At 39.9% G+C, this 14,979-nt stretch overlaps 1 protein-coding gene across 1 annotated transcript in view; it reads left to right on the top strand.

Annotated features, from left to right (window-relative positions):
* The window catches only part of RAD18 (RAD18 E3 ubiquitin protein ligase), a 165,182-nt gene that overhangs the window by 30,051 nt on the left and 120,152 nt on the right, over positions 1 to 14,979 (top strand). Inside the window, exon 5 of the mRNA XM_042454697.1 lies at positions 8,138 to 8,271. Within this exon, the coding sequence (XP_042310631.1) occupies positions 8,138 to 8,271 (134 nt within the window). The remainder of the gene's footprint in view (positions 1 to 8,137; positions 8,272 to 14,979) is intronic.

The following is a 14,979-nucleotide window of genomic DNA, read 5'->3' as shown; positions in this document are numbered from 1 at the left end:
AACATAGTTATGTTAGTCTGGGATATCAGTATGCAAAGGGATCTTGCAGCACCTTTGAGACTAACTGTGAAAAAAGTTAGAAGGTGAGCTTTTGAGGAAGTAGACTGAGTTGACCAAAGCTCATGCTCCAACAGTCTCAAAGATGCTGCAAGATCCTTTGCATTTTGAACTCTGTTAATGATAGATAATAGCCTGTATCCCATTTTGCATATATATTCACGTAAGACTCTTCACTCTAACAGAAGCTTCCATAAATGAAACAATTGGAAAGACATGATTTTTGCTGATTCCCTTCTCTACAGTTTTTTGCACTCTCAAATTTGTTCTTGATGATGGAGGATCATTTGGAACAATGTGGGAAGTGGCACAGGAGGAACCAAGAGAGAAAGGAATATTTGCAAAAAACCCCCCCACAAAAACACACACACACACACACACACACACACACACACCCCAAAAAACCACCCCACCACCTCCTTTCTTTAATTCATGGGAGGTTTGGTCTGTATCGGAGAACCTCTTAGGACTGTGCACAATTGGATACAGTTGTGGAATAAGAAATTATAGGACTGCTATAGCTTATTATACCAGTAGGTGAATTTATCCAAAGTAAAGTAAGCAACACTGGTATTATTGTTGGATATATTCAGGAAGACAGATACATTCAGGAAGACAGTAATGGCAATGAAACTTACTTATTAATGTATGTTATTATTTGACTTGAGAATGGTGGCAAGGACATTGCGTGTTGAGAAATGATTGCAAGGTTGTCAGAAAGAGCAAGGGTGGTCTGTGAATGAGCATTCTGTAAGACAACGGCTTTGACATCCAAGGAAACATTGCTATTCTTAAGAACAAGACAATGGTAATTGGACATTTCCTGCCAGTTGGACTGGCTGACTTTATTACTATTGATTATTTTGCCTTTTTGCTCCCCCAAATGTAATTTCTTTACAAGGTGACTCAGTTCTGCACCCCAGCTGTCCTACTAAACTTTTAACTTTTTCTTTCAAAAAACAGACAGAACTATACAATATGTATTGATCCAAGCAATTTCTTGAATCCCAAGTGCTTTCAGGCTATGGAAAACCTTTTTGGCTTACCTTGGAAGATAATTTTTTTAAAAAAATCAAATTGTTTGACTAAATTGTTAGACTAAAACATATGCTATTATATTGTTAGACTAAAACCATGCTATCAAAATAGCACAACAAATCCCAGCAAGTCATGGTGTTCTTTTGAATCATGGTATTATTTTTAAAGTATTTTAGTTTGAAATATTTTTTTATCTTTTGTGATGTTGTTGTTGTGTGCCTTTAAGTAGTTTCTTACACTGACTCTAAGGCAAGCCTATCATGGAGCTTTCCTGGCAGGATTTGTTCAGAAGGGGGCTTTGCCTTTGACCTCTGAGGCTAAGAGTGTGTGACTTGCCCATGGTCACACAGTGAGTTTCCATGGCCGAGTGGGCATTCAAAATCTGTGATAGCATAATAATAATAAATAAAACTTTTATTTATATCCCACTTTTTATTAAAACAATCAAAGTGGTGTACCACATTAAAATGATACAGCAATATATACAATCTCCCCTCTTTAAAAAAGGATTAAACAGTTCTAACAAAAAATTACAGACAATAAAATTTAAAACAATAATACACTAATACAATAACAGTAGGTAGAATCATCACATATATGTGGGGATCTTTATGTGGATCTTTGCATGGCTGAGTGCTATTCCGGGAAGGCCTATCAGAAGAGATCCATCTTGACAGCTTTCTTAAAGCTATCTAGGTCGGTAATTTGACAGATCTCATCCGGCAGGCCATTCCATAAGGTGGGAGCGACTGCGGAGAAAGTCCTCTGGGAGGTCGCAGTCAATCTGGTCTTTACAGACTGAAACAGATTCTTCCTAGAGGAACTGAGTGTATGGGGTGACTTTTTTTCACCGACCTGGCATTGCAAAGGGGCAGAGTAAGGTTCTGTGGTGTGATTGATAAGCTGATGTTGCTAAAAAACACTTCCAGATAAACAGTTGGACAAGGAGGAAAGGGAGCGGGGGCCACATAAAAAGACTTTGTATAAAGGAGCTTCTTTATCAAAGGCTATACATTAGTTTAAGGAAGTTTTACTGAAGTGTGGTGTACAAGAACAGGAAGAAACACGTAATTCCATGATTACAGTGGTACCCCGGGATACGAATGCGCCGCCTTACGAAATTTCCGGGTTACGAAAAAAATCCATTTAAAAAAACTGTTCTGGGTTACGAAGGTTATTTCGGGTTATGAAAAATTTTTTGGTGCTTTTCGGCGCTATTTCGCACGAAATCGCGGCTTTTCCCCATTAGCGCCTATGGCTTTTTCGCCTTACGAAGATTTTCGGGTTACGAAAGCGGCGGCGGAACGAATTAATTTCGTAACCCGGGGTACCCCTGTAATTTAAATCAAGGAATCCATATCTTATTGGACTAGGATTGGTATGTTTGAACTGTGCCTCTTTTTGTTTTTCCTCGTTGTCTAGGTCCTAAGACAATCCGCTTTCATTTATGTTGTTCTTGATGAACATGTTTGGAACAGTTGCAGGAAACAAAAAGGAATTCTTGATTTTAATGTGGAAAAATTATGTGATGTTCTCAGGTGCTTCTGTTTATAACCATTGATATTTTGGATAGGAACATTTTAAACCCCACAACATTAATGTTTCATAGTTTTTTGTGAGTTTTTTGGACTATGTGGCCATGTTCTAGAAAAGTTTATTCCTGACATTTTGCTAGCATCTGTGGCTGGCATCTTCAGAGAATGCTTGCCTGGAAAGGAGTTGTGTGTGTGTGTATATATATAAATATACACACACATACATACTGTGTGACCCTGGGAAGGCAGGAGTGATTTGCATGTATATTGTTCTGTTGCTAATGGCAGGCCTCAGGGTGTGATGGTATGCAAAGGAGGATTAGTGTCTGCTTGATTAGTGCTCGTTGACTGCTGGGAAACTCCTGACCCTGGGAAGTTTCTCATTTGCATTAATATTTCATTTTTCACTTTGTGTTTAAGCCATTTTAGTGTCAAGATCTTTTACTGGCATTTTTATTTTACTGTTTTAATGCTGCAAGCAAGTACAGTAGGCCCTCTGTACCCACAGATTTTTTTATCTGCTGATTCAACCATCCATGGCTTGAAAATATTTTCTAAAAATATAAATTCCAGAAAGCAAACCTTGATTTTGCCATTTTATGCAAGGGACACCATTTAACTATGCCACTGTATTTAATGGACATGATATATCAATGGGTTTTGGTATCCACAGGGGATCTTGGAACCAAATCCCAGCGGATACCAGGGGCCCACTGTAATGCTGCTTGTGTTCACTTTGATACTAGACTAATTCTTAACTACCTCTGATTTCTTTGATGAGTCTACATAAAGCTTTTATGCTGGGGCACCAGATAGTCTTGTGACAAGAAGGGCAGTCAGTTTCCCTGGGTAGAATTACTGTCCCTTGATGGCTAGTGTAGTAACTTCAGGTGCAAAGAATTACAGCATAGAAAAGCCTATAGCCTTTAGATTCCTCAAATCCTTTTATTCTAAGTTTTGCTGCTGGGTACCATGAAATTATAAATAAATAAATGTTACATTTGATTTTATGGAAACTGAGCTGATTCAGTGCCTTGGAAAAGATGAGAAGACTTTGCATCTCTTTGGGACCTCTCCCTCCTGCTGCTTCAGTCTTTGTCCTTCTATCCCCTCTTGCTTTTGAGCATATTGAAAGCTGCCCAAACGTTGAGCTCTTATGTTCCATGTAGCAAACTGTTCTGGAAGGCTAAGAGAATATCCTCTTAGTCATATTTGGTGGGTGGACTTTTTGTGATGCTCAGTTTCCTTGGGACTGAGATGGTATCATTGGAGGCTGGTCTGCGTATGAGCAGCTTCAGTGTTTATGGTTACAAAAGGAAACATTAGTGTGAATGGGGCCTGATACAGATATGTTAGCAGCAATGGGGTTTGATTCAGAAACAGCTGCTTCCAGTTTCTGTAGTTGTGATAGCACATTTCCCCAAGTGCAGCAGTCATGGCTTTGCAAACATATTTCTTGGCCCCTCCAAATTATCTGACATTTTCAGTTATCCGACTATCAGCCGGTCTGTTTATGTCAGATAATCGGGACTCTACTGATATATATTGTTATCCTCCCTCGAGTCGATATTGACCTATGGTGCAACTCTGTAGATGAGACATCTCCAAGACATCTTATGATCCACTGCTCTGCTCAGGTCCTGAAAATTCATACCCATGACCTCCTTAATAGAGTCCATCCATCTAGCATGTGACCTTCCTCTCTTTCTGCTTCCCTCCACCTTTCTTAGCATTATTGTTTTTTCCAGTGAGTCGTGCCTCCTCATGATGTGGTCAAAGTACGACAGCCTCAGTCTAGTCATCTTGGCTTCTCGAGAGATTTCTGGTTTGATCTGCTTTAGGACCCATTTGTTTGACTTCTTGGCTGTCCATGGTAACCTCAGCACTCTTCTCCTGCACCACATCTCAAATGAATTAATTCTCTTCCTATCCATTTTCTTAACTCTCCAGCTCTCACATCCATACATGGTTATAGGGAATACAATGGCTTGTATGATTTTAACATTTGTGCTCAGTTGTATGTCTTTACATTTTAGGATATTTTCTAGTTCTCTCATAGCTGCTCTCCCCATTCTTAGTCTTATGATTTCTTGACTGCAGTCCCTGCTCTGATCAGTATTTGATCCTAGGTATGAAAATTCTTTTACTATTTCTATTTCCTCATTGTCTAGGTTGAATCTGTGTAAATTTTCTATGGTCATTGTTTTCTTTATGTCCTACAATAAGCCTGCCTTTGCACTTTCCTCCTTGATCTTCCTTAGTAGGACTTCCAAGTCTGTGATGTTTTTGGCTAGTAGTGTAGTGTTGTCTGTATATCTTAAGATTGGCAATATTCTTTCCTCCTATTTTCACTCCTCCTTCTTCTGTGTCCAATCCTGCTTTTTGTATAATATGTTCTGCATACAAGTTGAACAGATAGGGTGAGAGGATTCAGCCTTGTCTGACTCCTTTGCCAATTGGGAACCATTCTGTTTCTCCATGTTCTATCCTGACAGTGGTCGTATATATATATATATATATATATATATATATATACACACACACACACACACACACACACACACACACACACACACTGTATACACACACACACACACACACACACACACATTCATTTGCTTATTTAGCTTTATGTTTCTCATTTTGCAGTAGAGTTTCCACTAGTTACATAGATTTGCATCTAGCATAGCATTAATGGAAGGGGTTGGTGGAAGCTGCCTTTCCTAGTTCCTCTCCTCCCTCTCCTTTGAAAAAGGGAAGGAAAGGAGGACAATAGGAGCTGGTTTTTTCTCCTCTGCAGCTCTTAACATCCACTCTGACCATTGTGTTCTAACCAAATGAAGAATTAAATATGTGTGTGTTTATATATATTCGTCTACCAATGCAATATTTTGTCTCCTAATATTATACTGTGCTGAATGGGACAGTATTAAATATAATGGCTATGACATTTCATTATTCTTTGTCAGATCTGTTTAATGGAAGATAGGGCTGCACCCAGTCCATGACCGCTAGATGTCATCAGTTAGCTTACTTTAGCTCTCTAACCAATGAGCCTTAAAACTTCATTAGCAAAACTTGTGTTATCTCCTGGTATTAAATAATAGCTCATTAAATGTTCTGGATAACATGCATAACTATAGTAAAGCTAAGTTTTTTGCAAGCAACCATAGTATTTGGTATAAAATCGTGCGGTTGTTGTTTGTGCTTCTGAACTGTGGGGGGAAGAAATTATTCCCCCCCACGTATCAGATACTGGTACTATATTTGTGCCTGTTGGCTACAATTATTTCTTTCCTGTAATCTCTCTAGGGACCAGTAGCACATGGCATGCGGACTGGTGTACCACTTCGAGTAGCACTGTCATAGAAGATCTAGACTCCATTTTTTTTTTTTTTTGGAAATTGTAATCTTAAGGGGAGTTAACCCAACCTCAGTTTGATGCAAGACTTTCATTTACTTGTACAGTTAGCCCTCTGTATCCATGGATTCAAGCATCCATGGTTTGAAAATATACCAAAAAATATAAATTCCCCAAAAAACCAAACCTTGATTTTTGCCCTTTTATATAAGGGACACCATTTTACTATATGATTATACGTAATGGGACTTCAGCATTGACAGATTTTGATATCCACAGGGGCTCCTGGAACCAATCCCCCAGCGGATACTAAGGGCCCACTGTATTGGAGAGTCATCATGCTGGTCAAGAACTTGAAGTGGATCTGTTGCTATTTGTGTGGAAATTCCACTCTTCTTTTTAATGTCTTTTCATCCTGAAGCAGCTCCAGCTTGAGAGAGAGCCATCCAGATGCTGGACTCTCATTGTAACACAGGGTTGGCACCAGGAATGGTCCTCTATAATCCATAGCAGTTGTGGGTAGAGGAGACATAAAACTGAGCATGGATTCACTGCTCCTGTGGCAGCAGACCCACGGGGTTACCCTGGTATACATTGGTATACCTGGTATACATTGGTGGTCTCCCATGCAAGTATTAACTGGAGTTGACTCTGTATGGTTCCAAGATCGAATAGGATCTGGTGCCTTTAGGGCATTCAGGCCATGGAAGTTCCATATTCTCAGGAAAAGATAAATGCTATATAATGGGAAATATATAAAAGAGAAGAAGGTGTTAGTTATTAGTCACTATTAAACTCTGGTTGTTTAAGTGTATACCAGATACGAAGTTGCAGATATATCACTAATAAATTTTGTGTCAACTATAATAATAATAGTAATAATAATAATAATAATAATAATAATTTATTTATTTATAACCCACCTCTCCCTGTGTTGGATCAAGGCGGGTAACAACTATCTCTTTTGAAAAGCTGACCAACTAATTGGTTACTATATGCATTATTGAGGAGTAGGGACGTGTTTTTAAATTGCTCTTGAACTCAGTACTCTCAGTTTCAATAGGGCTTAACAGAGCCAATTAGCCCTTTTTGTGGTTGATGGTGTGTTTGTTTCTGCTATTTTGGGGGTATGGATGTGTGGTCTTTGGCAAGATGTAGGGAACCCAGGAGATTGCAGTTTCCTCACCACTGTACTACGCTATTGCATCTTGTGTTTGTGCTTTTGGATGCTGTCAGTCCACAGTAAGACATCAATTATTCTGGAAATAATTCTGGACAGTGTGGCAGCACGTTTTACTAAAACTTGGGTGGAATTGCTGGGAGAAGTTATGTACAATTAAATAAACAGAAATAGAAAACAGTTCTCAACTCTCAAAGAAATAGTTGGAAATTCTCAACTGTAACTATTACAGTGGGAACTTGATATCCATAGGGGATCCATTCTGGCCCCCGCCGAGGATACTACAATCCACAGATGTTCATGTCCTCTCTGTCCCCAATGGTGGCTGCGCTGCCATTAGGGACGACGGTTGACCCTAATGGAGGTGCGGCTTCATGCACATGCTGCCACTGGGGACAATGGGGACTGTCCCTAATGGTGGCGTGGCCATGTGCTTGCGCCACCATTGGGAACAATGCAGGCTTGCTGTCCACAGATGCTCAAATCCATAGGTGGCAAGTCCATGGATACCAAGGTCCTATGTACTATGGGATTACCATTATTATTATTATTATTATTATTATTATTATTATTTGCTCCTCTTTTGCTTGACAAGTGGCTGACTAGAGGCTACCTAGTAGATGTGGAGTTAAATATAGCCCAGCTTTCTTGTCAAAACAAGAGGGTGCTAGAGTTCTTAATTGCTGAACTTTCATTCATGCTATAAATAATCAAAGTAGATATTCAGGTTCCTTTGTGTCCCAACTCCCTGTGCAGATTGGAGAGAAATAGATTAATGTTGGACAGAATGAGTTATTAAGCACCTTTTGTGTTAACCATCATCTCTTTGGGTAATCTTTGGGGGACCCACAGCAAGTAGTATAGATTGCCTGTATTTCTTTTATTTGTTTCCTTTTTAAGGTGAAAAAAATACTGTGATAGAAGCACAAGAGTTATACATTGACCCTGTTCTGCATTTTCTCCTAGACAGCAGCTGTTCCAGATAAAGATAAAGCAGGAAGACAATGATGCTAGCCAAGAAGCAGGGAGTACAAGTCCTACAGGAGGCACCAGGAATCCTGTAACACCTTCCACATCTGCAACAAAAATTGTTCCAAAAGGTAAGTCTTTCATCCTGTTATTCTGTAATACTTTTAGTATTGCAGCATTGCAGGATGATTTTCCACCAGTTAAACTCAACTCATTCCCCCCACTCCACCCAATGATACCCGTTCTGGGTATACTTTTTGCTAGTGTTAATTGTCTTTATTTATTTATTTATTTATTTATTACTTGTTTCATATCCCACCTTTCTCTCAGCATAGAATAGTGTATATGTTCCTTGCAGAAGCATCATAAGGAGGAGTGCCTACTGTACTTGTGTGCTATCCAGGTTCAAATCCTCAACAAGCTACAAGACTCATTATATGAACCTAGGCGAGTCACTGTCTCTCACCGCAAACATCCATTTATTCCCCACCTTTTCTCTCAGAATTGGAAAGCTTCCTTACAAGGTTGTTGTAACCATGTTATTCTAGCATGGACATTTGAATCTAAATGCTGTTGGAATGTGTTTTGACAATTATACACTGCCACTTGTTGTGCTGACTATTGTAGCTGTTGTGCTGGCTATTGAGTTTGAGGGCCAAAATTGTTGTTTGGCAAATGAAATAGTCATTTTGTAAATGGATTGGTTTAGGAAATCAAAAAGCCAACATAACTTAAGGTATGAGGAGGGAAGAGGAGAGGAGAAACAGCTGGGAGGAAGAGGAAGGGAAAACGCAGCCATGTGAGTCCATCTCAGCCTTGGCACAGACCATTTCAGCTCCCCCCTTCCCGCCTCCCAGAGGGAGGAGAGGCAAAAACAGAGAGGAGGGACAAGAAAAATCAAACAAGGGCCAGAAGACAGATGAGAGAGACTAAAATAAAAAGGTCATGAGGGGGGAAGGAAAAAGGAGGGAGGAGAAGGGAAGGGAAACAATCAATTCAACAATAATGGGGGAGGGAGAATAACATAGGAAAACAACTACTAGGCAGCAGCTGTAGTGATGGATGTCACTAAAGGGTGTTACCCTTTGGATATAAATTAAAGGGGAGGGAAACAACAAAGATGTTATCATGGGAGTCTACTACAGACCCCCAAATCAGATGGAGGAATTGGATGATGCCTTTCTAGAACAGATGACTACACACTCAGAAAGGAGAAATGTAGTAGTGATGGGTGACTTCAACTATCCTGATATTTGCTGGAATTCAAACTCAGTCAAATCCTCAAAGTCTAACAAATTCCTCACTTGCTTCAGAGACAATTTCATTGACCAAAAGGTGGAAGAGGCAACAAGGGGGTCAGCTATTTTAGATCTTATCTTAACCAACAAGGATGACTTGGTTAATGGGGTGCAAGTGACCATGTTCTCCTGGAGTTTGTTATACAATGGAAAGGAGAAGCCAGGTATAGTCAGACACGCATTCTAGACTTTAGGAGAGCGGATTTCAGTAAACTTAGAGAAGTATTGAGAGTTATCCCTTGGTCAGAAATACTAAAAGAGAAGGGAGTTCAGGACGGATGGGAGTTTCTGAAAAGGGAGATACTGAAGGCACAATTTCAAACAGTTCCATTGAGAAAGAAAAACGGGAAGTGTCTCAAGAAACCAGGATGGATGACTAAGGAACTTTCAACTGAGCTAAGTTTTAAACGGAACATGTATAAGAAATGGAAAAAGGGGGAAATCACCAAAAAGGAATTCAAAGAAATAGCAGGCATATGTAGGGGTAAAGTCAGAAAAGCTAAAGCGCAGAATGAACTCGGGCTTGCTAGAGAGGTTAAAAAACAATAAAAAGGGCTTTTTTGGATATGTCCGCAGCAAAAGAAAGAAGAAGGAAATGATAGGGCCACTCTGTGGAGAAGATGGCAAAATGCTAACTGGGGACAGAGAAAAGGCAGAATTACTCAACACCTTCTTTGCCTCAGTGTTCTCCAAAAAGGCAAAGGGTGCTCAACCTGAGGAAAATGGAGCAGAGGACAGAATAGGGGAATTTCAGCACAGAATAAGTAAAGAGATAGTAGAGGAATACCTTGTTAATCTAAATGAATTTAAGTCTCCAGGACCAGATGAACTACATCCAAGGGTATTAAAAGAACCAGCAAATATAATATCGGAACCATTGGCAATAATCTTTGAGAACTCCTGGAGAACAGGAGAAGTCCCAGCAGACTGGCGGAGGGCAAACGTTGTCCCCATCTTCAAAAAGGGAAAAAAAAGAGGATCCCAACAATTATCGTCCAGTTAGTCTGACATCAATACCAGGAAAGATTCTAGAGCAGATCATTAAACAGACAATCTGTGACCATCTAGATGGCAATTCCATAATCACAAAAAGTCAACACAGGTTTCAGAGAAACAAGTCATGCCAGACAAATTTGATCTCTTTCTTTGATAAAATTACCAGCTTGGTAGATGAAGGGAATGCTGTGGATATAGTATATCTTGATTTCAGTAAGGCCGTTGAGAAAGTTCCCCATGACATTCTTGCAAAGAAGCTTGTAGAATGTCGGCTAGACAAGGGAACTGTTACATGGGTTTGTAATTGGCTGACTGGCTGAACCCAAAGGGTGCTCAACAATGGCTCCCTTTCATCCTGGAGAGAAGTGACCAGTGGGGTCCCACAGGGCTCTGTCCTGGGCCTAGTGCTATTCAACATCTTCATCAGTGACTTGATGACAGAATTGGGGGCATACTCATCAGATTTGCAGATGACACCAAATTAGGAGGAATAGCTAATACTCCAGAGGACAGGATCAAAATTCAAAATGACCTGAATAGACTTGAAAGTTGGGCCAAAGCTAACAAAATGAAATTCAACATGGAGAAATGTAAAGTACTGCACTTAGGGCAGAAAAATAAAATGCACAGATATAGGATGGCTGAACGAGGCTCCATGTGAAAGGGTTCTAGGAGTCCAAGTAAACGACAAGTTGAACATGAGTCAAAAGTGTGATGCGGCAGCTAAAAAAGCTAATGCAATTTTAGGTTGCATCAATAAAAGTATAGTGTCTAGATCAAGAGAAGTAATAGTGCCACTGTATTCTGCTTTGGTCAGGCCCCACCTGGAATATTGTGTCCAGTTCTGGGCACCACAATTCAGAGAGGACATTGAGAAACTGGAACATGTCCAAAGGAGGGCAACTAAAATGGTGAAGTGTCTGGAAACCATGTCCTATGAGGAACGACTTAGGGAGCTGGGGATGTTTAGCCTGGAGAAGAGAAGGCTAAGAGGTGATATGATAGCCCTGTTTAAATATTTGAAGAGATGTCATATTGAGGAGGGAGCAAGCTTGATTTCTGCTGCTCCAGAGACTAGGACCCAGAACAATGGATGCAAGCTACAGCAGAAGAGATTTCACCTCAACATTAGGAGGAACTTCCTGAGAGTAAGGGCTGTTCAACAGTGGAACACACTTCCTAGGAGTGTAGTGGAGTCTCCTTCTTTGGAGGTCTTTAAGCAGAGGCTGGATGGCCATCCGTTGGGGATGCTTTGATTGAGATTTCCTGCATGGCAGGGGTTGGACTGGATGGCCCTTGTGGTCTCTTCCAACTGTATGATTCTATGATTCTCTGAACAGCAGTGACATCATAGCTAACACCTGTTAGCACTGCTAGGGAGGTGAAGGTGGTCCTCCTTGTGTAACCCCCCCATCTAGAAAACCCTATGAGGAGACCTCGCACAGACAGGACAAGTGCATTAAGAGAGAGATAGATAGAAACTAAAGGAAAACACACTTGCAAGAGCAGCTAAGGGCAGCCAAAAATGACGAAGCAGGCATTAAACACTCACAGAAAGACAAACCCCATCAGAAGCAGCACCACACATAAAATAGGGGCATGGAATGTGAGAAGCATGAGCCAAGGGAAGCTAAATATAGTGAAAATGGAAATGCAATGCATGCACATAGCAGTCCTGGGGATTAGTGAGTTAAAATGGGCAGAAATGGGCCACTTTGAATCAGACAACCACACAGTGCTCTACTCAGGGAATGAGAAGACAAGAAGAAATGGGGTGGCTTTCATACTAAGAAAAGATGTTGCAAAAGCAGTCAGAGGATACAGTGCAAAACCAGATTGAATCATCTCAATAATGCTCCACAGGAAACCTGTGAATATCACCATAATTCAAGTATATGCACCAGCCACTGAGGTAGAACAAGAAGAAACTGATAGATTTTACAAAGGAGTATAGGAAGAAATTGACAATACACTAACACAGGATGTCAAACTGGTTATTGGAGATTGGAACACAAAGGAGATTGGAAGTAAAGAAGAATCAAAAACAGTTGACAGATTTAGAATATGCAAAAGGAATGAAGCAGGTGAGTGTCTGATAGATTTTTGTGAAGCAAACAACCTATTCATTATAAACACATTTTTCAAACAACCAGAGAAAAGGCTATACACATGGACATCACCAGATGGCCAACACAAAAACCAAATAGATTACATAATTGGAAGTAAAGGATGGTGAAGCTCCATACTGATGGCCAAGACTAGACCAGATCCTGGTTGTGGCACAGATCACAAACTACTCATTTCAAAAATAAAAGTAAAACTCAAGAAGAGGACAGAACTAATCATCATACCAAAATACAATTTAAACAACATTTCCACAGAATTCATTGACAGTATAAGAAATAGATTTGCAGTACTAAGAATAATGGATCGTGAACTGGAAGAGCTTTAGTCTGAAGCCAGGGACATATGAATATACAAAGACACTTCCAACAGACAAAAGGAAAGTGAAGAAACTATGGATGAGAGATAAAACGCTACAAGCAATAAAGGAAAGAAGAGAAACAAAACAAAAAGGAGATAGGAATAAACTAAGAACCATGAAACAGTACAATGGCTAGTATGCAAAGATAAGGAAAATTACTACAACTACAAATGTAGAGAAATAGAAGACAACAACAAAAAGGGAAGAATGAGAGACCTATTCCACAAGATTCAAGTAATCAAGGGAAAGTTCAAATCGAGAACCAGGGTGCTCTATGACAATAAAAATAACATAATTCAAGACAAGGAAAGAATAAAAAGACGATGGATGCAATACAAAGAAAAGTTATAAACATGAAGTACGTATGGAATGAAGACCCATATGAAGATGAACCTCAAATTCTAAAAAATGAGGTGGAAGCTGCAATAAAGGAAATAGCAAAAAACAAGACACCAGGAACAGATGATATTCCAGTAGAACAGTTGCAGTCCACATTGAAAGAGTCAACTCCTAGTGCTAACCATCATATGTCAAGAGATATGGAAAACAAAACAATGACCAACAGACTGAAAAAGATCAGTATACAGTTGGCCCTCCTTCTACACGGATTTTTTATACACGGATTCAAGCATCCACGGCTTGAAAATATTCAAAAAAAGTATAAATCTCAAGTATCAAACCTTAATTTTTCCATTTTATATAAGGGACACCATTGTGGGATTTGAGCATACCCAGATTTTGTTATTCACGAGGGTTCCTGGAACTAAACCCCAGCGGATAACAAGGGTCCACTGCACATCCCCATCCACAAAAAAAGAGACAAGACACTGCAGCATCTATAGCACTAATCTCCCATGCGAGCAAAATCATACTCAAAATTCTGCAACATAGGGTCCAACCATACATAGTGAGAGAAATCCTAGGGGTCCAATTAGGGTTCGGACAAGGAAGAGGCACCAAGGATCACATTGCAAATATACGATGGCTAATGGAACGTAGCAGGTAGCTCCAAAAGAAAATCAGCATGTACTTTATAGACTATAGCAAAGCCTTTGACTGCATAGATCATGAAAGGCTGTGGAACACCCTTAAAGACACAGGAGTACCAACACATCTGATAGTCCTAATGAGGAATCGGTACTCAGGACAAGAGGCTATTGTCAGGATAGAACATGGAGAAACAGAATGGTTCCCAATTGGCAAAGGAGTCAGATAAGACTGCATCTTATTATCCTATCTGTTCAACTTATATGCAGAATATATTGTAAGGAAGGCCAGCTTGGACATGGAAGAGGGAGGAGTGAAAATAGGAGGAAGAAATATCAACAATCTAAGATATGGTGATGACACCATAATACTAGCAGAAAACCTTACAAACCTGGAACAACTAATGTGGAAGATCAAAGAAGAAAGTGCAAAGGCAGGCTTACTGTTGAATACGAAGGAAACAAAAATAATGACCACCGAGAACTTACACACATTCAAACTAGACAATGAGAAAATAGAAATAGTAAAAGAGTTCTCGTATCTGGTATCAAACATTGATTCGAATGGGGACTACAGCCAGGAAATCAGAAGATGATTAAGAATGGGTAGAGTGGCTAGGAAAGAACTAGAAAATATCCTAAAATGCAAGGTTATACAACTCAGAATAAAAGTCAGAATCATAGAAGCCTGTATTATTATGTATGGATTGACAGCTGGACATTCAAGAAAGAAGACAGGAGGAAAATCAACTCCTTTGAAATGTGGTACTGGAAAAGAATGCCGAAGATTCCATGGAGAGCCAAGAGGACAAACAAATGGGTCCTAGAGCAGATCAAGCCAGAAATATCCCTAGAAGCCAAAATGACAAGACTGTCATACTTTTGACACATCATGAGAAGGTATGAATAATTGAAAAAGACAATAACGGTAGGAAAGGTGGAGGGAAGTAGAGAGGAAGGCCACATGAGAGATGGATGGACTTTATTAAAGAGGGAACAAATATGAGTTTGCAGGAGCCCAGGCAGAGCAGTAGAGGACAGGTGGGCCTGGGAATGTCTCATCCACAAGGTTGC

The sequence above is a fragment of the Sceloporus undulatus genome, chromosome 2, assembly GCF_019175285.1.
Source record: "Sceloporus undulatus isolate JIND9_A2432 ecotype Alabama chromosome 2, SceUnd_v1.1, whole genome shotgun sequence".
Lineage (NCBI taxonomy): Eukaryota > Metazoa > Chordata > Lepidosauria > Squamata > Phrynosomatidae > Sceloporus > Sceloporus undulatus.
The sequence above is the reverse complement of the archived record's forward strand: the minus strand, read 5'-3'. Positions and strand labels throughout refer to the sequence as shown.